The 19,642-nt window shown below is 47.4% G+C and overlaps 8 protein-coding genes across 8 annotated transcripts; 3 read left to right on the forward strand and 5 right to left on the reverse strand.

Moving 5' to 3' along the window:
* Nucleotides 1-274: 274 nt before the first annotated feature.
* Nucleotides 275-2,352, forward strand: C8Q69DRAFT_29597 (cytochrome P450 monooxygenase). Its single transcript, XM_028627083.1, has 5 exons — nt 275-560; nt 653-971; nt 1,033-1,344; nt 1,402-1,960; nt 2,034-2,352. The coding sequence occupies exons 1-5, from the start codon at nt 332-334 to the stop codon at nt 2,136-2,138; spliced, it is 1,524 nt and encodes a 507-aa protein (XP_028489219.1). The 5' UTR covers nt 275-331; the 3' UTR covers nt 2,139-2,352.
* Nucleotides 2,276-3,525, reverse strand: C8Q69DRAFT_29768 (hypothetical protein). Its single transcript, XM_028627108.1, has 3 exons — nt 2,742-3,525; nt 2,403-2,682; nt 2,276-2,346 (listed from the first exon to the last, which is right to left on the reverse strand). The coding sequence occupies exons 1-2, from the start codon at nt 3,316-3,318 to the stop codon at nt 2,540-2,542; spliced, it is 720 nt and encodes a 239-aa protein (XP_028489220.1). The 5' UTR covers nt 3,319-3,525; the 3' UTR covers nt 2,276-2,346; nt 2,403-2,539.
* Nucleotides 3,526-4,091: 566 nt separating this feature from the next.
* C8Q69DRAFT_29616 (glycosyl hydrolase family 65 protein) lies at nt 4,092-7,798 on the reverse strand. The gene is made up of 4 exons (XM_028627088.1): nt 7,705-7,798; nt 5,896-7,647; nt 5,554-5,841; nt 4,092-5,488 (listed from the first exon to the last, which is right to left on the reverse strand). Exons 1-4 carry the CDS (start codon nt 7,714-7,716, stop codon nt 4,283-4,285), a joined length of 3,258 nt encoding a protein of 1,085 aa, XP_028489221.1. The 5' UTR covers nt 7,717-7,798; the 3' UTR covers nt 4,092-4,282.
* A 1,554-nt stretch (nt 7,799-9,352) lies between these two features.
* On the reverse strand, nt 9,353-10,953 carry C8Q69DRAFT_29613 (putative DNA repair protein Nse1). Its single transcript, XM_028627086.1, has 3 exons — nt 10,587-10,953; nt 9,913-10,517; nt 9,353-9,849 (listed from the first exon to the last, which is right to left on the reverse strand). The coding sequence occupies exons 1-3, from the start codon at nt 10,714-10,716 to the stop codon at nt 9,574-9,576; spliced, it is 1,011 nt and encodes a 336-aa protein (XP_028489222.1). The 5' UTR covers nt 10,717-10,953; the 3' UTR covers nt 9,353-9,573.
* Nucleotides 10,954-11,806: 853 nt separating this feature from the next.
* Nucleotides 11,807-13,041, reverse strand: C8Q69DRAFT_29883 (hypothetical protein). Its single transcript, XM_028627119.1, has 3 exons — nt 12,391-13,041; nt 11,981-12,340; nt 11,807-11,898 (listed from the first exon to the last, which is right to left on the reverse strand). The coding sequence occupies exons 1-3, from the start codon at nt 12,619-12,621 to the stop codon at nt 11,857-11,859; spliced, it is 633 nt and encodes a 210-aa protein (XP_028489223.1). The 5' UTR covers nt 12,622-13,041; the 3' UTR covers nt 11,807-11,856.
* Nucleotides 13,042-13,525: 484 nt separating this feature from the next.
* On the reverse strand, nt 13,526-14,928 carry C8Q69DRAFT_440665 (FAD dependent oxidoreductase superfamily; the record flags this gene model as incomplete). The annotated part of the gene is made up of 2 exons (XM_028628676.1): nt 13,526-14,381; nt 14,450-14,928. 2 exons carry the CDS (start codon nt 14,926-14,928, stop codon nt 13,526-13,528), a joined length of 1,335 nt encoding a protein of 444 aa, XP_028489224.1.
* A 1,165-nt stretch (nt 14,929-16,093) lies between these two features.
* C8Q69DRAFT_503104 (hypothetical protein) lies at nt 16,094-17,031 on the forward strand (the record flags this gene model as incomplete). Its single annotated transcript, XM_028632456.1, has 4 exons — nt 16,094-16,130; nt 16,199-16,512; nt 16,574-16,944; nt 16,995-17,031. The coding sequence occupies 4 exons, from the start codon at nt 16,094-16,096 to the stop codon at nt 17,029-17,031; spliced, it is 759 nt and encodes a 252-aa protein (XP_028489225.1).
* A 1,095-nt stretch (nt 17,032-18,126) lies between these two features.
* C8Q69DRAFT_503105 (putative CBF/NF-Y family transcription factor) lies at nt 18,127-18,888 on the forward strand (the record flags this gene model as incomplete). Its single annotated transcript, XM_028632457.1, has 4 exons — nt 18,127-18,148; nt 18,229-18,255; nt 18,443-18,702; nt 18,769-18,888. The coding sequence occupies 4 exons, from the start codon at nt 18,127-18,129 to the stop codon at nt 18,886-18,888; spliced, it is 429 nt and encodes a 142-aa protein (XP_028489226.1).
* Nucleotides 18,889-19,642: the final 754 nt, after the last annotated feature.

Raw genomic sequence — 19,642 nt, forward strand, 5'->3', positions numbered from 1 at the left:
CTAATGGGAATGCTTGGGCATCTCTTTCTCTATAGAGAAGTCGGAGTCTGCCCATCCATGGAACTTGCACACACACACACACATACACACACACTGGTTAGAACCTGGTAGTCTCGTTTGCTATCGCCAGGATGATACTCCGTATATTCCGACGAACCAAGTTGTCAGCCTCGAGAATTGGGACACTTTGTGTAACTGTGGTAGAAGCAATAGACTCCGTTGCCTGAGGATAGTATATGAAGGGGCAAAGACCCCAGATTCCTTCTAGCAAAATGTCCATCTGCATGTATAACATTCAGACCGAATGTGTCTCTAGCGCATTATAGCAGTGATGTTTTTATCAAACTGGTTATCCGGGTCTCTCCCGATCTTCGTCCTCGTTCTACTGATAGCAGTAGCGATCGACGTTGCTTTTCGGATACTCTACAATCTTTACTGGCACCCTGCCGCAAAATTCCCTGGTCCTTGGTACTGTGCCTTGTCGTCGTTGCCGCTCTCGATAATATCTGTCTTGCGAATCGAGCCTCAATGGCTTCTGTCTCTTGCGAAGAAATATCATAGTATGTCCCTCCTTTCCCAAAAAAATTACCTACATAGAGTACCTACGTACAAGAAGGTCGAAGCTAATAAAGACGTACCCGGGATTTTCAAGGTCAACCAATCCGCATCGCACCTTCTATGCTATTCTTTCCGAAATCGTCTGCTCTTAAATCCATCTACTGTGAGTCTGAATTGAATCAGAAGATGAGCCTATATGGAACTGGAATCTTGGGACCTCCTCACCTATTCACTACATTGGATGGCGATACGCACCGAGCTCTGAGAAAGGCCCTTGGCGGTTCGCATTGGAATATCGGTTATCTGAAGAACCACTGGGAGTCGAGTATCGATGAATTAATACAGCTGTTCATTGATCGGCTTGGCGAAAATGCTAAAAGAAAGGAGAAGGTTGTATTAGGCGATAGATCAGCGTAAGATCCTCTTCCACTGACGAAGCCCTGCTGGACGTCAGCTAAAACAAAACGTTTCTAGATGGTTTTCGGCTGATGTCATGACCATGCTCTCTTTCGGTGAGCCATGGGGCTTCGTGAAAAATAATCGCGATGAGCGAGGTATTCTCAAGAGTTGGCGACAGGGACTTGACTTGTTTGGGTTTGCCGGACGGTTCAAGTTTTTCCAGAACTATATTACACCCCTTCCTGGTGTTGGCGCATTATTTCTGCCGAAGACGACAGATGTTGGGGGAATGGGATGGTTGATGAACCAGGCCATCATTCAGGTCCAGACTCGGAAGCAGCAGACGGAGATGAATGCCTATGGAGGAAAGCGGGATTATATGCAATAGTACGTTCCATGACTGATATTATGCTATTAAGAAACATACTGATGATGAAGCCACAGCTGCCTAGAGGCTCGAATAAACGGGAAACCTCTCACTGATGTGCAGAGAGTGGCCCACGTCACGTTATTGATCCAAGCCGGTGCCGACACAACTGGGACAGGCATTGGATCCACGTTGCGTTTTCTTGTATCGAATAAAGAAAAGATGAAGAAGGCAACCGCGCAAATAGAAGCAGCAGAACAGGCTGGGAAACTCTCTACTCCAGTGAAATACGAGGAAGTCCGTGAACACCTCCCATACGTCGTTGCTTGCGTCAAAGAGGGACTGCGACTCAACCCTCCAGCAACGAATCTCTTTGGGCGCGTCACCCCTAAGAATGGGGCTATGATCGATGATCATTATATCCCAGCTGGCCTGGATGTCACTAGCAATGCTTATGTTGTCCACAGAGACACGGAATTTTATGGCCCTGACGCTGAAGAGTTTCGTCCTGAGAGATGGTTGGAGAGCGAATCACCCGCTAAGCTGGATGCCAATAGCTTCGTGTTTGGCATGGGTGCCCGAATTTGTTTGGGAAAGGATATTGCTATCATGGAGAGCTACAAATTGGTCACTGAGGTACGTGGATTATTGTTGCTATTATTAATCATCGAGACCTGGAGAGATGGTCCAGTGTTAATAGTCTTGCTAGGTTATCCGCCGTTTCGATATGGAACTCATCAATGAGGGTAAATTTGTTGTCGCTGGCGGCGTTGCCTATAACAGAGACTTCTCTGTGGCTGTGACTCGCAAATAGTCGAATACGGACCACTTCCAACTTCGAATGAGCACCTAGGCATGTGTACATTTCTATACCATACCATGGCTTCCATGCTTTCAGACGGTTCTTTTTGTTCCGTGACTTTGCGCGCATGCTAGGATGTAACTCGAGAGATCAGGCAGCACACTATATTACACATCATTCCATATCTCATGTGTAGTTAGGACTTTTCTTTGGACTCAAGGTATATTGTCGAATATTGAATCGCACAGAAGTAAGGTCTGACCTGAACAACCGAATTGCTTCTAGGTCTAGGGGCGATTTGAACCCGTATTTATCTCTAGCATACAAAGAACCTGCTGCAAACGGATGATTGACAGATCACCTGGCATTCGTTTTGTGCGCCAACACACCCCCTTAAGCTGGCAATCATCCGGCTAGCTCAGTGGCCTTTTTTCCAACATCATTTGCAGAACTTTGGTGTTCCTCCTCGAGACCTGTTCCCACGAGAGTTTTGCTTTCCCTTCTGGGCCTTGATCAGGTTTGACGACATTTCGGAATTGAATTTGACACGCCGTTCCTCCTGAATCAGCCGAGTAGCAACGGAGTCAAAGGTGGCTGTTGCGGCTTTGTACTCACTGTTCAGGAACACTATCATGAACGTATCCCACTTCTCGTCGAGGTTGCATAGAAGGAACTGGGCACCTAAAGCTTCTGGCCAGGGTTCTCCAGAAAGGCTTCGCTTGATCTTCCGGATAGCAGCTTGCATCTTGTGGATATACTCCTGCACATCCTTGCATGTAGAGTAGTGGGTTCTCATGGCAGTCTTCAGTCCTTCCAGAGATTGAGCGCCGGATATAACGTCATATTCCTTTAGGTATGTCCAGATCTCCGCTGCGTGTTCAAAGTTTCTCTTCCTGACTTCGTCAAAGATTGCTTTAGACAGGGTACGACAGATTGCATCCATTGCTTTATGGTTCTTTTGATCCCATTCGTCCTTTTCCTTTCGCAGGGCGTTTTCCTCCTCCGTCTGACATCGAGTGCTGATGCCGGCTTGTTGTTTGTTGAAAATGTCGGGATACAGTTCAGCTGGGTCCTTCTTGGTCCCATCGACAATACGCCAAACCTCCTCGATGGTCAAATAGAACCTCAATCTGTTCCTCCAACTCCGGTAGTTATCAGCGCCTGATAATACCGGAACGTCGTAGTTCGACATGGTGTTTTTCAAAACGCGATGTTGAAATCGCAAAGGGAGATCCGAAGCTCTAACGAGGCTCAGAGCATTTGATACGGGAATCAAATCTTGATTGAGAGGGTGCAGAAAATTTATGCCCCCAGACTCTATCCTGGACTCACGGCTTCCGTGGAGGCGAGCTGCAAACCCGCTGCTACTACCCTATACAAACGGGGTAGAGCAAAACAGCGGGAAGCCACATATATCAATCACAGATACCCTGGAACAAACCATGGATGCTCAGAGACAGTGTTCCAGCGCAGCAGTAAATATGTCGGTGTATGTACAAAGCGAACGCCAGGTGACCTGTCAATCATCCGTTTGCGGCAGATTCTTTGAATCCTGATTATAGGATTGATTACTGGATTACTAGATTACTAGGATCTAGATTCTTTGTATGCTAAAGATAAATATGGGATCAAATCCCCCCCTTAGACCTAGAAGCAAGCAAGCAATTCTGTCGAATACTAGGATCACGGAAGCAAATATGCTGATTCATAAGATATTCAGGTATGCGAATATATTGACTAGATTGCTTGAAGACTCGAAGAACACCATAAACTGACAGCTATTTATGCTCATAGAATCCCGCTGCTTTTACCTTACCCCTCCTATCCTTTAATTGAGCAATTGCCTAAATAGGCAATTGACGTGGCATAGTATAGGAGTTGCATATAGGATGCATTAGGGTATGAGTTGGATATTTGCAGATCGGCTGATTAATCGGGGAACCGACGATTTGGATGCCGACATTCCCACATATGTGAGCTCATTTTTAATTACTGTACATCGGGTGTTTCTATATATTTCCAGGCTTTGACTTAAACAGGAATGATATTATTTTCTCAATTTCCTTTTATATACATAGCAGGCAGGCAAACATGCATCGAGAAATGTCTGGGGTGATACCTTATAAGATCATCCGCAATTTCTCATCGAGTTTTGGTTAGTTACGCCGAGGATCCCGCGCGTAGCGTCCAAGAAGTTGAGAGCTTCTCTTCAGTCTCCTCTTCTCTGCATCAGGGTCAGAAGCAACAATAGTACTGTTTCCTGCGAGAATAGACCACTCAGCAACGGTAGCTCCAGTTCCATTCTTCGCCTGAACCTCAGCTTCGGATAAGGCCTGGTTTCCGACAATCAAGAGCGTCGCAAACCGCGGAACTGGCACGGGGTTTGTAAGCGTGACATTTGTGCTGTTCCCGCGAGGGATATTGATCGCGTTGAGGTCGGTCGTTTTTGGGTTATATGGGTCCGAAAAGCTAATGTTGTGCAGGCTGAGGACCACGGAGTAGTCGGATTTCGAGCTCGAGTCCGATGTAGAAGAGAATGCAGACACAGGATTCTCCACGGAGTTATTGTGGAATATGACGGTCGCGTTGACAGGTGGAGCTTGTGCCCAATCGAAGTAGAATCCCGAAATAGGCGCTCCAGACTCGGTTTGGCTCAGAGAAACGGTCACTGCGCTGACATTGGCCGCATACGATGGCTGCCACTTCGTAGACGTAGCGCCGTCGACAGCTGCAATGGGGAACTGGCCAGGCTCAAATTCTGAGGTTGACGTTACTGGCTTGCATTGAGCAATGTTTCCGGCAACTGTATACCGGGATGCAATCTGCCTGTTCGTAACAGTGAGAGTTCCGTTGACTGGTAGTCGATACACCGTTGCGTTACTCTCAGATCCAACGTGCACGGGGATCGTGACGTTAGCAAATTTAGGGTCTGCTGTGTCAAGCGGAGAAACGTCCGTCGCTCTCTGGATCGTAGTGTGGGTGTAGTTGGACTTCGCAGAGATAGGCCATCCTCGCCAGTAGAAGGTGCGGTACTTGACATGAGGCACCTGTGGTGGCAGGTTCGGGTCAATATGGATAACGTTGTCTGGAAGGAGACGCAGGCCAAGGTAGCCGAATAGGACGACCTGATTAGCGCCACCACTACCGGTCAAGAAGGGATACGCTGGGTGAGTTCCGCCATTAAGAGAGGCGTCATCAATCATCTGCTCTGAGAGTTGATAGAAGGGTGCTCGCGCATACGGAACATAGGCGTTTTGGCCGTAAGTATATGCCGAGCAGCCTGATGGCGACACCTCGCTAGCTACAATAGAGAAGATAGCCCATGTCATGGCTGGACCATCAGGAGATTGACTTCCGGCGTACTTGAGATTTCATTAGCGTCGTAGAACTTGCGCATTGGGGCTTTCCATATTCAAGGCGCACTCACATAATCCAGATCATTCAGGGCATCCTGGGCACTGTAGCCCGAGTCATAGTTCAACGGGTAAGTATCCAGCACCACATCTGCCTGCTTAACTGCAGCTGTTCCGTTCATCGTTGTATATTCCAAGGTGACGCCGTTTTCGCGTAGAAGCAATACATTCTCGGACATGTCCATCCATGTGCTGTTCTGTTCGATGCCGAACTGCTTACGGAATGCATTCGCGTAGAGCAATGTCTGCGCAATCAGGGGCATCGTGTATCCACCCGCATCGACATGGTTTGCATATTCGTCCTGTTCTGAGTGTTAGGTAGTTGCTTTTTCTGTAAGAGAATGGTCGACACCTACCGGATCAGTCATATTTGTCAACGTCCATGATGTACCGTTCCGCTCAAGCAAGTTGGAAAACATCGTCGCGATGGAGTCGTAGATCGGGAAAAGCTTTTCTTTGAAGAAAGAATCATCTCCGGTAGCGACCCATTGGTTGATAAACGACAAACCGATATCCCCGTTCAGATGGTACTCATAGTCGAAGCAAGGTCCCGTACCCGTGCAGTTCCCAAAACGGCCGCTTGTCCAGGAATAAATCGCAGCGGAGTCAGAAAAATGAGTCTTATTCTTCGAACTCGTAAATGCTGTGTGGATATTTTCACGGGCCTGGCCGTACTTGGCAATGCGGTAGTTTGTGATGCATTGTGCGGCTTCTGGGTGCGAAGCTGCAATACCAGGTTGCATCCAGGTATCCGCATCCCAGAAGATCTGGCCTGCGTATGAGTCCGAAGTCAGGCCACCGACGGAGATACTCTCTGAGTTCAGTGATGTAGAGGAGGATTCCCGGATCGCATTCTTGCCGACCGTGTTCTGTAGGAGATAGTAAGGATTTGTGACAGCACTGACGGCCGAGTCAATGATATACTCATCCTGGGGGAGAGTGCCGTTTTCTGGGAAGGTAAAATCATCGACAGATCCATCAGGCATAACGTTTGCCCATTCTGAAACATGTGAGTGGAGAGACTTTTCGTAACCAGTGGCTCGGGCTTTCAATGCTGCCTTCTTGGCTGTCTGCTGAGGATTGGAGAATGCATCTGAGGATGCAGCCCCGACGAACTTGGTAATACTGACAGTCTTCCCGGCAGGGAACTTGACGTTGACGAGTTGCGCAATGGACGAATCGTTTGTGTGGAGATAAGGCTTGTCTTTAGTGACAATTGGGGTTGACGTGTTAACTCCTTGAGAGCCACTCATGATGGCATAGACATACGCCGTCACGTTGTTGATTCCCCATGGTCTAACGGCTGAGTAGATCGCAGGTCCATCCTGGCCAGATTCCACGAAGTCTGTGCGGACAGCTGAATAACCATCTATCACGTTCGCAACGGTAGCTTCTGCGTCGGCTGAAGCGGTCACCTCCAGGTGCACGACAGCTTGGTTGACATACAACTTGTGGGCGAAGAGCCTATATGTGACATTAAAGGAGGCGTGAACGTCTTTTGGTTTCCATGTATATGACCATGAAAGGAGCCCAGCTTTATAGTCGAAGGTCGTAGTATAATCGGAGATAGTTTCGTTATCGACAGTGGCATCGAGATACGTATCATTTCCCAGGTCGAGAATCAGACCACTCCAGTGTGGAACACCACTAATGACGCTTTCGCCGCCGTACTGATTCAACCAAGGAAAGTTCGACCCGTTTGTCTCAGCCTGAAGGTCGAAGAATCCACTGATGGTAGCGAAAGTCTGCCGTCTGGAGAAGAGTGGCCAACCGCTGATTACATCGCCATCTACTGGGACATCGAGCTCGAAGAAAGGACCCGCGCTAGCGACATTGATACCGATATAGCCGTTGGCAACAGAGCCACGCGACTGGAAATGACCCTGATCGAGAGTCGTGCTTTCAAGGCGCCAGTTCTCTTGGTCCCAGCTAACGCCAGGAAATCTCGTGCTGTATACATGGCTTGAATTCCCAGCAACATCACTGCGTCGTCCAATGCCGGAACGTCCAGAATACCTTTGGAGTACCCTATCAACTCTAGCATCATGGGGGAACGCGGATACAGATGCAGACTGAAGAAGGGATGCCAGTAGGCCCCATTCTAAGAACTTCCCAGAACATTAGCCCGGCCATTCTCTCTCCAGATATATAGGAAGCAGACTCACTGTTAGCCGCATTTCGCGACGAAGTCACCCAATTTCTGGCTCTAGGCTACCGTCTTTGTTTCTTTGCACATCTAGGATCCCAACGGTTTGTATGACGCTCCGTAGTAACTGACCCCGGACCTGATCGTACGTTTTGACGAGTGCAGACACGGAGGTACAAATACGAGCAACATTATTTAATAATCATAGAGCCCGCATTTGATCTCATTGGAGCTTGAGGCCCTCGTACCGCAAATAATAATGCCGGCACATGGTACTAAGTTTAAGACCGTCATCGAATTTTCCGGAACTAAGGTACCATGCCGTCCGGATTCAGAGGTACGGCGTGCGGACCTGCCTCTCAGAGTTAGGCTGACCCCACGCCATCCCCGAGCACAGTACAAGTGAGGGAAAGCTGTGGAGGATACTCTAACCCGGATCTGAATGGTAAAAATCAGCCTCTTACGTCTCCGGCGCGGAGACAGAGGCCATTGGTTTCGTAGTCGCCCAAGCCATTGCAGGGGAAATAGCATCCTCGACACCCCGTGACGTTCAGACGGGAAAGCAGAGAACGGTTAGCCATAGCTAGACCGTTACAGCCTGAGTAGGAAACATTATTATTATTGTTCAGCCAGAGAAGCCGTTGAACTGTTGAAATCCCTGAGAGTTTGCGCTGCGCCGCTCCCGGGTTGTTTTAGCGGGGATCTTGCGGAGGGAAGTTGTGGGGTCTGGAGAAATGCCGGGATTTGTCCGAGTCGGACATCCGAATCGGCCAAGATGGCTCACACGGCTTCTTTTCAGCGTTCCATGCCGAAGGATTGGTGTCTCAGAGCTGGAGGAATAGCTTTCGCTTGATTGTTCCGTTGGGGATTTAGCAAGTCCCTATTCTTCACCGGTAAGAGTTTATACACACTAGTGCAATGCTCCAGTGGGCGGGAATTACTCTCTCGTCCCTGAAAGGATCGAAAAACGCGCATCTCATTACATCGGAAGTACAGAAGAGCATCGTGAGATGGTGAAACTCATAGATGAAGGAGATTCTATTGTGTCGAGGGGGAAAAGAAGAACAGAAGACGAAGACTGAAAAACAGGAGAAACTGGTGTTGGGTCGAAAGACGTCGGTGTTTTAAAAGATCAGGGATGCCGATCAGCTTGGGGAAGCACGCGGTCCCTCGATCTGATCTGGGTTCCACTGCTGCAGTCACGCCTGACTCCGACCTCAGGCACCACGAATTGTACTTCCAGCAGTGGAATGATCTAGAAGCTTTTATAAACAGTGATACTGTCTCCCTAGTGTCATGTTGTCATCCTCGAATAATAATTAATACTTTTTGCAGGCGGATAATATTCTCTATTTCTGGCTCTATTCTCTGGCATCAATTCTGCCTCGAATATAGGAAGATGCTCAGACGCTCAGTGGAAGGATCAATGGTCCTCCGTCTCACGTAGAGATCATCTGCATCTGCCCCTGTCTCGGCGGATCGGTGCCACTGTTTCTCTGGCCATATAGTCTTCGCTGGATCCGTCGACATCTGAGACATGCAGGCATCACAAGGAAGGTTCATAGAGACCCTGATAGGTATGCAAGATAAGCCTGGCAGTATCTCTAATCCATCCAGTCAGTTGTATCTCCTTCTTAAGGAGAGCAGGTATCTTCTGTTTTGCAAGACCTGCATCCCGGCTGTTCCGGTGTAATTGGCCGCTAGCAAGGCTCTGCTGACTGAGGAGCTATCATCCGATGTCGGGCATCCAGGGAACTGTCCGACCTAGAAACTATCCTATATCAGGAGGGATGTCCATCTCGCTGTGGTTTTTACACTTCTGGGTATCGTATCAAGCCGGGTCGAGCGAGTCGCAAGAAAATAGTATCTGTAGATACTAAGTTCAACTTCAATCCGCTTCACCTTCCGCGTCTTCCTCTTGCTCGTCTCCTTCAATAGCGGATGCACTGGCGGTAGCATTGCTCACGCGTTGGGTGTTCCCACTGCGTCTCTTTCCTTGCTGGTACTGCTCCGTAGTCGTAATGGCCCTCTCTCCGACGAATTTATTGTGTGGCCAGTCGGCCTTGCATACAGGGCACTTCTCAGCCTGCTGCATACGGAAAAAGTTTCGCATACAGATATCGTGAAGTCGTCCCAGGCAGTCACGGTTAGCACAACGCTGGCCCTGTCCGCAAGTCAAGATTAGCACCATATCTCTCTCGACAAGTGCCATAACCCAGATACTCACGGCAGTGATTATATCCTTGCAAGCTGCGCAGAACTTTATCTTGTTGACCCGTCGTCCCTCGTCGTCTTCCTCATTATACGTTGCAACCAGCCAGCCTCTTAGTTCCATGAGAGCACGAGGACTTAACGAGTAGAACCCCTTTCTACTCTTCTCGAGCCATCCTTCATCCAAGAGTCGCTTCATGACTGACTCGGCCTGCTGCATCGTCAACGACTGTGCTGCTCCGCCTTGAGGCTGCTGCGTCGCCGCCGACTCCCGCCTGTCTGCGGAAGATACTTTTGCCAGCTGCACGGCTTGCATCCCAGTCACAACCATAGCTTCTGATCGCCGCGTGTTGTACGTGTCAAATATTGCATCCAAAATACGCTTCACAAAGGCAATCTCATCTGCTGTATATGTTGTCGCAAGTTGGGTAAGGGGGTCGCTGGTAGTGTTTACGAGAGCGTAGACGCGGTGACTGCCGCCGTTGGTCCCATTATCATCAGGCAACTGATGCAACGTGCTCCGGATCTCCAGGTCAAAGGGAGATATGGCTGTATTCGCCGCGGCGATGTATGAAGACAGATCCGCTTGTGTGACATCCTCTGGAAGAACCGGGCGGCGTTCTGTAGGACATCATAGGTCAGCGATTATTTTTTCGACATAATCCCCCAGAAAAATAGTCGACTGCGCACCATGAGTTGAAAAGATCGCTGCTAGCACAGGCTTGGCTTCTTCGAAAGTCATAGTCGAACGCGCCAGAAATGCCTGAAGAAATGCGCGGTTGCTATCATTGTAGCCATCTTCGTCCACGTCGTTGGACATCACTGTTGAATGTAAACGAACCAGAGCTGGATGTTTCTGATACGTGTCTGTAAGCTACAAATGATGAAATTGAGCTGCAGTTGGCTGTAGTTTGCAGCCAGTCCAGGTGTATTTGCCCCGACGCGATAAAGTCCTCGCAACGCGAACCGCGCGCGCCAAGCCCATTTCTTACTTAGGGATTAGTCTACGGACGTTGTGCCGCCCTGGCCACTATGAGCCACGTGATCTGGGTCAGCCATAAGTTATAGGCCTGGCCTGCCGTGCTCTGGCCCATGCTGAAGAAATGTGGACGAAATGTTGGGAGAATGATTACAAGAAGAGAGAATGGTACAGTACTTCCGGAAATCGCTGCCATCACCCTCAACTTGGAGATCTCTCAAACACGGTCTAATAATACATCACAACTCTAACTTGGAAAATGGCAATCTCTACTAGGTATACAGTAGGTTAGGTAGGTATGCTGATATACTAAGATATGAACGAATAATAGGAGAAGAATCAATGCTTCAAAGTCTTGGATAACGTCGTTCCAGTAGAATCAATTCCCTAAATGAAACGACTACCGACGATGAGAGCGGACACCAAAATGTCCGTTGAGCCTTGGAGGTGTTCTATTTTCCCCTCGCAGAAATCGAGTTTTGTTGGAGGCTCCGTACTTCTCTTTTGAGGTTCCTGAAGTCTCCTCCTTTAAATCTTCGATAGCGATGTCCTTGTTGGCATTCTCCCTTCGGGGCTCTTTCATGCGGGCGTGCTTCTTACTATTTCTAGTTCGGAGCTCTTCGATAAAGGCGTCTTTAGTGGCATTTTTGGTTTGGAGCTCTTTGATACGGGCGTCCCTTTTCTTGAGATTTTTAGTTCGCAGCTCTTTAATGCGGGTGTCCTTCTTGTTATTTTTAGTTCGGAGCTCCTCGATGTGGGCGTCTTTGGTAGCATTTTCGATTTGGAGCTCTTCGATGCGGGCGTCTTTGGCGGCATTATCGGCTTTGATATTTTCGATTATACCCGCCATATTCCTAGGAACAACATCTAAATCCCTTTGAATGACCAGGATCTCGTCGTCTTTGGCGGCATTATCGGCTTTCAGATTCTCGATTATACCTGCCATGTTTCTAGGAACAACATCTAAATCTCTTTTAATGATCATGATCTCATCGTCTTTGGCGCGTACATCTTCCTCAAGACCTTTGATCTGATCGACATTAGTTGTGCTGTTGGAGTGCTGGATGTTATCCAGGTTATCATTAGACATCTTGAGTATGCTGACCTGTTCTTGAAGCTTCTCCTTTAACTTCGCGAAGTCTTTTTCACATCGCTGAGCTCGTTTCCGGAGTGCGTCGGCTTCTTTGGTGTGCTCTTGGATTTTATTCCTCGTGTTATTATCGGTCGTCTTGAGTCTTCTGGCCTCTTCTTGATGCATTGAAAACTCCTCCCCTAACCTCGCGAAGTCTCTCTCATATTGTTCCCGAACCGTGTTGGTTTCTTTGTCGACAGCGATTCTAATCGTCTGGTTTTGGCTATCAATAAGTTTTTCCATAGTCTCTAGAAGTCGGTTGTTTGCCCATCTCTGGAGAGAAGGTTCCGTTGGGAAGAGAGTAACGATAGCTCGAGACAAAACAATCGCGCACTACCTTACAATTAGTGATTATACCAGTAAAGACAGTGAAACAGGCTTACTATCGCAACTAAGAAAACCTTGATGTAGTAGGTAAGAGATGTCGCCGCAGGTATGGTTAAGCCGACCGTGACATATGCAAGAAGCGCAAATGTACTGATCTGAATCAGAAGCAGCAGCAGATCCGGGGTAAGCTGCACCAGATGGAGTGCTAGAGAATGAAAACGGATAAAGAACTTTTGTTTGATGCGCACTAGCCGATCGCTGGAATCTATGGATTCGTACATGGCCATCAAAGTATGATACAGAAGATCAAGGAATAGAGCCCAAGGTTTTTGGAGAACAACTTTGAAATTCAGGATGTAAGCAGTGCGGGGTAAAAGATGTTGTTAGAAAACAACTGCTGGTTGGACTCATGCTTCCATTGGTTAATGTTGGCATGGTATTATCTTGGATGCAGCATTTAGCAAGGACCGGTCGACATATAAAACATCTTCAATATCCAGGTGAATTTATATCAGGAAACAAATGCATTCTGAACCAGCTCAAGTATGGTCAAGTTCAATAGTCAAGGTTCAGGCCCATCCCGGTTGTCATATCTACTAGCCCATTTACTCGTTTACTTGGGTGGCCTACCTACCCATGAAATATGTTGGTTACCTTAACTAACCGACTATTTTACATAAGACACGAACACGCAATGAACAAGGGAGAGTTGAAACAAATTCCTACTGACCCATGTTATATATAAATCAGTGGATCTTAGTATATAAGTTGGAGAAAGAGCTATTGACAACCGGTTTCTGAAATACTGCACAGACCGATAGTACTTAGAGATCACTTCGGTCTTATTATTCAACCTGCTTACCGCAGTCCTTCATATAAGGCTTCTACTGGTATAACTAGAACGGGTCTTGAAATTGAGTAAGTAAATAACACAATAGCTAAGTCAGAAGTACGGTCTAGTTAAATCGTAACCCCCCCCAAATTAACTGTCTTACTGGCCGTGGTAGATAGTGTAGATAACTGAATGACATTGAGCGCGAAGAACTAAATATCTTTTGGACTTCAATTTTGCAGTCCTCTTTGGTTCATCCCCTTATAGTCCCATATAGGGAGGACTTGGTAAATTCGGGCCTAAAGTGTTCCTATTGTCAATATTATCAAACTTCTAATAAAATCACTTCAGTTCCAAGATCAAAGGACCAATCCGCTAATATCCGCTGAAGTCTTTACTCCGTCCACCATCTCTGCAACAACTTTCCCAGTTCCCAGCGAAAGCGAGATTCCCCACGGTCCATGGCCCGCGGCAATGAAGACACCGCCTTTCTTCCTACCTTCGCTTGAACCCTCCAGGGACCCTGTTTTGATACCTGTACCCAGTAATTCGTCGCCGACTCGAGAAATAATGGGTGATCCTCTATTTGTCACTGGTCGGAAACACAGCCCTTCACGGAGGACTTCGAGGTCATCCGTGTTAGGAGCATCGTCGGATGACACTAGACTTCCTTCCGCCAACTTTCCCAATAGTCGAACAGAAACATCTTTCAGTTCTTGTATTTTATCTTTCTGGATGAGTGATTTTGATTCTTCCGCCTTGCTTGGCAATGGGATCTGCGTGCTATTCAACCCGGCAATATATATCTCGGCACCGCGCCTCGAGAATATTTCGGGAGAAAACCCGCATGACGCAGGGTGGGTTGTGAAAACAGCATGACTTCTACCTTTGTATGCCTCGCGCTCAAGCTTCTCTGTATGCCGTGGAGATCGCAAGACCAGCGAATATCCCGCTAGCTGCGAGATGCGGACTCGGGCTTTTGATGATGGGAAGAGGCCTTTAAAGACCGCTGGAGTCCAAGGCCCGGCGGAAATTACGAGATTTGTGCACGGAACAACAGACTCGATCTGAGTCTTCAGGTCTCTGACCTTGACGCCGGTGATCATTCCCGTGGCGCTGTCTGTGATGACAGATGTTGCCTCCGCGGGATGATGAAGCTGAACACCGCGAGAGATGCAAGTATCCATAAGATACTTGCAGAGTCTTAAAGGGTCCCTATAAGAGCATTAACTTCTGCTCCAGTCCATCAGAGAAAGCACAGGATCGGAAAGGGGTTTACTAACACCTGGGCAGCCGTCTCGCCATGGCTAATATTGTCGATAGTTCCACCTTTTTGTCTAGTCAACCAGAGCGGAATCTCATCCGAGATATTCGAGACTGCTTCTCCTAGAGAAGCGGCCTCCGCTCTCGAGGTACCCTCCCTCAACCAGTCACCTCCCCGCGCACCGGTACGTGCTGCAGACACATCGCTCACATCCAGACTAAGAGCTGTGCTCTTCATATAACCCCATTTCTCCTCGCCACCATTCTCAGATGCTACTTTGCCATGCAGATCAAATGAAAGAGCACCCAGAGGTGCTACGGATGACGAAAACCAATCCTTAGCAATAAAGCCAGCGGCATACCCCGATGCAGCGCTAAAGAGTTGCGAAGATGATTCGATCACATGAATTTCTTGATCTCGATGAGGTGATGACTCGCTGGATAAGTAATAGGCGATCGACGATCCGATAATGCCGCCACCGATAATCACAGTTGACATCTTGATAGGATTCTGCAATCGCACTTTTCTGGTGACAACCGGGTATGGGGGTAGTAGATCTCAATAAGAAATGTGTACAGATTATCGACAAGTAAATTCTAGAGTCGGTCAGAAAATTGTCTTGTGAATCGTGTAACTCAAATGGTGGATATATACCAAACGTGGTCCCTAACTGATATGGAAAGCTTAACCTGCTTATCAAGTAGCAGACAGGTTTATTATATCTATACAGCTTATCAGATCACTCGGTTCATAGAGTACAGCATCGCTGAGAACAAGTCTCCAAAGGCGCAAGTATTCGCGATAACGAGACTAGGTCTGACGCAGATGTAGGGATAGATTCCGGAATAACTAAATACTGCAGTTCGGGGGATGGGCCCTCAAGTATAAATAAGCACCTAGTCAGTGGAAACCAATAGATAAGCCATTCAATATGTCGGGCTGGCCAGGTAAAGGATTTGCGATCTGGAGGTAATTCATATGTGACGATGATATGGACAGTCCATTACAGGTAGGGTCCAACAAGTGGGTAATACGCAATCCCTAGTACGAATTACATATCCATTATCATTTGCATTTGTTTAAACATTGAAAGGGAGTAGATATCTTGGTTCTTATTCTTGAAAATGGCATATTTATCAGCCGAAGAGGGGTTCCATGAAGAAGCGCGCCGCTCCGCCCGCCACACAATGACGTTGAACCACCGAGATCCGATCCCGTCCAAGTACCCCTCCAATGTCTGCTCCGTTCACTGAATGCTTTTCTTTAGAGTTCTGACTGCTGCTTGAGCCTCATCGAGACACTATCCTAAAATTGTTGGTCTTAGGTAAGTCGGTCCAAGGACATATTTATTTCTACTGCTTGTATGTTATTTCTTCGTTGTTTCAATTCGCACCAGCGTCGAAAAGAAGAAGGGAAAAATAGGATGTATGATTATCCGGGCCTTGCCTGTCGGTTCATGGGATGAAGTTTTTGATATCTGGGCATTGATCATCACGCAAGGATCCAATGTCTGAGATCAGTGTTTCCCTGTCTGCAGGGAGTATGGTGCAACCTCCAATGCTGCGGTTCTTTCACATTTGAAGCCTCTGAAACCAGCATTTTATATGTCTTGTTCCGATTGTATGAGAAGCTAATGTTACAAAGCAGATAACAATTAATCAACATGGGAAAGACAATCATTGTCACCGGTGCCTCTAGAGGTAAGTTTCATGAAGAAAAAACGTCCATATCGCTGGTAAAAAGCACAATGCTAAGCGAAACAAATCAGGAATCGGTTGGGTCATCGCTCAGTACTTGCTCAAAGCACCCGGATCCAACAATGTGCTTGTTATCGCTCGTAGCCAAGAGCCCCTGCAGAAGCTTAAAGAGCAATATGGTAGCCAGGTCGAGTACATGACCGGCGACCTTGCTGATCTCTCCATCGCAAAGAAGGCCGTCGACAAGGCCCTAGCATCTTTTGGCAGATTGGATGGTTTGGTCCTCAATCACGGAATTCTTGGACAGGTGGGCAAGATTGCCGAAGCGGATCCTCAGCAGTGGAAGCATGGATTCGATGTCAATTTTACGAGTCTTGTGGCATTTGTAAGTGGCCTTCCGCTCGAGGGAAGTCGGCACGCAGAGATATCTAACCAGGGTTCACCAGGTGCGAGCCGCTATCCCTTCGCTTCGCCAGTCGAAGGGAAGAATTGTATTCACGTCCTCAGGAGCTGCCATTTCAGCATACAAGGGATGGGGTCTATACGGTGCTACGAAAGCTGCTATGAACCATCTTGCTTTGACACTGGGTGCGGAAGAACCTGACATTACTACTGTATCTATTAGACCAGGAATGGTCGACACGGAGATGCAACGACAACTACGCGAAGACCACGCAACCAATCTCGAGGCTGATGTACATGCCAAGTTCACCGGCGTGCACAAGGAGGGCAAGCTCCTCAAGCCCGAGCAACCAGGCCACGTTATGGCAAAACTCGTGCTTGATGCACCCGCTTCCCTCAGTGGACGATTCCTCACGTGAGTTCTAGAAACCAACACCTCGTCGCGAATCTTGCTAACTATCCCAGATGGAACGACAAGGACTTGGCGGCTTTCCAAGAATAATTGGGACACTCCACTAAATAGCTTGTTGATGTCAGTATGAGACATGTATATAAAATTCAGAATAGTATAGTGAATAGAATTAGACATCAGCCGAAAGATGAAAAGCGAATACATGTAATAAGCATTAGGTACCAGGGCACCTTCATGTTTAGCATGGAATGTATGGTGTTCATCACTTGTCTGTGGAGGTGTAGAAGAAGGGAAACGTACTCTTATAGTAAACCTATCATAGATATCTAGTGACCTAGTGCTTTCTCCTAGTTAGTTCCTGCTGTAGGCAATTTTCTGGTGGCCTGACGAGTGTTGTTGACAGTATCAGGAAGAGAGTTATGGTCGGTCATCGATATGTCCGAATTTGATAGTACATTTCTTCAAACATCATGCTGTCGATAGGAAGGTCTCCTAATTATGCATACCGTGAAATGTAAGTTATCTAAGACTCTGCCGGACACGAGCCAGAGTCCGCGTCTACATATGATTAGGATATCAATGTCTGCCCTATTATACTTCAGCAGTGTTAGCTGGTTATCTCGAACGACTGTGTGCGATCAAAAAAGAGATAAGGGGTTATTTTCTTTTTTTCAGATAGTCCGTTTGGCTTGGACAGGTAAGTCACCATAGAATGGTCTGATAGGGGCGACAACAAGGTTCATCATTGAATAAGAGCATGGGAGAAAAGATGGATATTTCTTACCTTGAAAAGAACTACAACTAACACGCAGCTAGTGCAGAGAACTCATTATGAAACTGATTCCATCATCAAGGAATCCTTCTTCCGCTCGTGAGAAAAGCTGGAAAGAAATGGAGTTGTGCGTTGAAGAGAAGAGAAAAAGAAGATTTCCCAGGGTCGCGAGCAGAATATAAAGAGAAAAAAAAAAGGCGGCTAGTTGATTTTAAAGAGTGGAGCGCCGGAAGATACATTCTGCCATTCCGACCGAGCGCGCGCCGCGCCTCTATTAAAGAAGCTGGGTCAGCCCCACGTGAAGGGAATCGCTACTAGAAGCTGCCGCAATAATTCACGTCACTATTGAGACCGTTTGAACAATTTAATTTATTTATACACCCAGCTTCCCTTTGTACGGTCAATAGACAGCCATGTCAGACAGAGAATTTAGCTGTAAGTCTTTCCCTCATGATTTTTTTTAAAATTATTTTTCTGCTATCCATGTGATAAATGCTAATCCATGACTCGTACAGCAAATGACGATCTCTCGCTCCCAAAAGGTACGCTACATCCTACCTTTCTCTTCCGCTGCGCGTGTCTATGAAGCATAGGTTCATGCATTAAGCGATTAGACCACCACATCCCTCTAATACTCCTTGCCCTCGATTTGCGTCTGTATATGACGCGCCAACGTGTACCCCTCATCGTCATGATTGATCTTAGGATGTAACTCACATATTTCTACAGCCACGGTGCAGAAGATAATTTCGGAGATCCTTCCGCCTTCCTCCGGGCAGACTTTTGCAAAAGACGCGCGTGATCTATTGATGGAATGCTGTGTCGAGTTCATCACTCTCATTTCCTCGGAAGCAAACGACATCAGTGAGAAGGAAGCGAAGAAGACGATCGCATGCGAACATGTTGAGAAGGCTCTACGTGATCTTGGATTCGGTGACTATGTGCCGGAAGTCCTCAACGTTGCCGAAGAGCATAAAGAACAGCTAAAGGTACGCGACTTACTACTCCTTGGCTATTCTACCTGAACCATCATTCGCTGATAAATTACGCCATAGACACGCGAGAAGAAAACGAGCAAGATGGAGCAGAGTGGCTTGTCAGAAGAGGAGCTTCTTCGACAGCAGCAGGAACTCTTCCGTTCAGCAACCGAGAAATACAACGCCGGTCCGGAGTAACGTTTCTACTCTTCTATCATGGATGCAACAATCACGGGCGTAGGTGGGCATAGCAAAAGGGGTTTTCAATGGACTTTCGCTGGTTCACGGCGTTTTGGGGCTTTGGGATACGCAAATAAGGTATTGAATTATGACTACATGAGGTCGCAGGTATTTCGGCTGGTCCCCCGGGCCTCGAAGCGTCAATTTTGATATGAAAAATATGGATACAAGCATAGAGACAAACGGGTTCGCAAGTTATTATTGTTCGAGAGTCTATCCTTGGTTTGCTGCGACCGGGACGATATTGGTATTGTAGTGAATCCAGCGCCGGGCACTGGAGCATAGCGATCAACTACAGTTTGAAGCGGTCCAATAGCTTTTCCGCTATCTTGTATAATGATAAATGTGACATGACGATCTTATTTTTGGATCTCTCTTTTCCGTTCCATTAATTCTAGCGGTTTGATAGTACCATATTCGGGATTTACATTACGCTACCAATAGGGTGTGATCCGTTTTCTTCGGCGCGGCAGTGTTCCCCATTATCATCAGCCCATACGCTTCAGCATGAGGAGGAAGTGTGTTGTCTTTGAGTAGAACGCATTTTTAGAAGCACAGTCGATATATCATAGAAATTTATCTATAGAACCGCGATGTACGCGGGGTTGAATCGAAGGGGCCGGCCTATCAGTGCCTGACTGGCCCTAGACTAAATTGGGCGGAGGAGTGGATCGGCGAGCCGATGCAAACCTCCAAAAGGCTGAGCTCGAAC

This window comes from Paecilomyces variotii, assembly GCF_004022145.1.
Source record: "Paecilomyces variotii strain CBS 101075 chromosome Unknown C8Q69scaffold_1, whole genome shotgun sequence".
In the NCBI taxonomy this organism is placed as follows: domain Eukaryota; kingdom Fungi; phylum Ascomycota; class Eurotiomycetes; order Eurotiales; family Thermoascaceae; genus Paecilomyces; species Paecilomyces variotii.

Excerpts from the sequence above, each read along its gene's own strand:
- C8Q69DRAFT_29597 (XM_028627083.1), top strand. The coding sequence starts at position 332 with ATGTTTTTATCAAACTGGTTATCCGGGTCTCTCCCGATCTTCGTCCTC. Across the intron at positions 972-1,032 it reads GTATTAGGCGATAGATCAGC|ATGGTTTTCGGCTGATGTCA; the intron begins GTAAGATCCTCT and ends AAACGTTTCTAG. Across the intron at positions 1,961-2,033 it reads GCTACAAATTGGTCACTGAG|GTTATCCGCCGTTTCGATAT; the intron begins GTACGTGGATTA and ends TAGTCTTGCTAG.
- C8Q69DRAFT_29616 (XM_028627088.1), bottom strand. Across the intron at positions 5,842-5,895 it reads TGACAAATATGACTGATCCG|GACGAATATGCAAACCATGT; the intron begins GTAGGTGTCGAC and ends CACTCAGAACAG. Across the intron at positions 5,489-5,553 it reads CCCTGAATGATCTGGATTAT|TACGCCGGAAGTCAATCTCC; the intron begins GTGAGTGCGCCT and ends TGAAATCTCAAG.
- C8Q69DRAFT_29883 (XM_028627119.1), bottom strand. The coding sequence starts at position 12,621 with ATGGCCATGTACGAATCCATAGATTCCAGCGATCGGCTAGTGCGCATC. Across the intron at positions 12,341-12,390 it reads AGGTTTTCTTAGTTGCGATA|TGCGCGATTGTTTTGTCTCG; the intron begins GTAAGCCTGTTT and ends ATTGTAAGGTAG. Across the intron at positions 11,899-11,980 it reads AGGAGAAGCTTCAAGAACAG|GTCTTGAGGAAGATGTACGC; the intron begins GTCAGCATACTC and ends ATCAGATCAAAG.
- C8Q69DRAFT_29613 (XM_028627086.1), bottom strand. The coding sequence starts at position 10,716 with ATGTCCAACGACGTGGACGAAGATGGCTACAATGATAGCAACCGCGCA. Across the intron at positions 10,518-10,586 it reads AGCGATCTTTTCAACTCATG|AACGCCGCCCGGTTCTTCCA; the intron begins GTGCGCAGTCGA and ends GATGTCCTACAG. Across the intron at positions 9,850-9,912 it reads GCAAGGATATAATCACTGCC|GGCCAGCGTTGTGCTAACCG; the intron begins GTGAGTATCTGG and ends ACTTGCGGACAG.
- C8Q69DRAFT_29768 (XM_028627108.1), bottom strand. The coding sequence starts at position 3,318 with ATGTCGAACTACGACGTTCCGGTATTATCAGGCGCTGATAACTACCGG. Across the intron at positions 2,683-2,741 it reads CATGATAGTGTTCCTGAACA|GAACGGCGTGTCAAATTCAA; the intron begins GTGAGTACAAAG and ends CTGATTCAGGAG.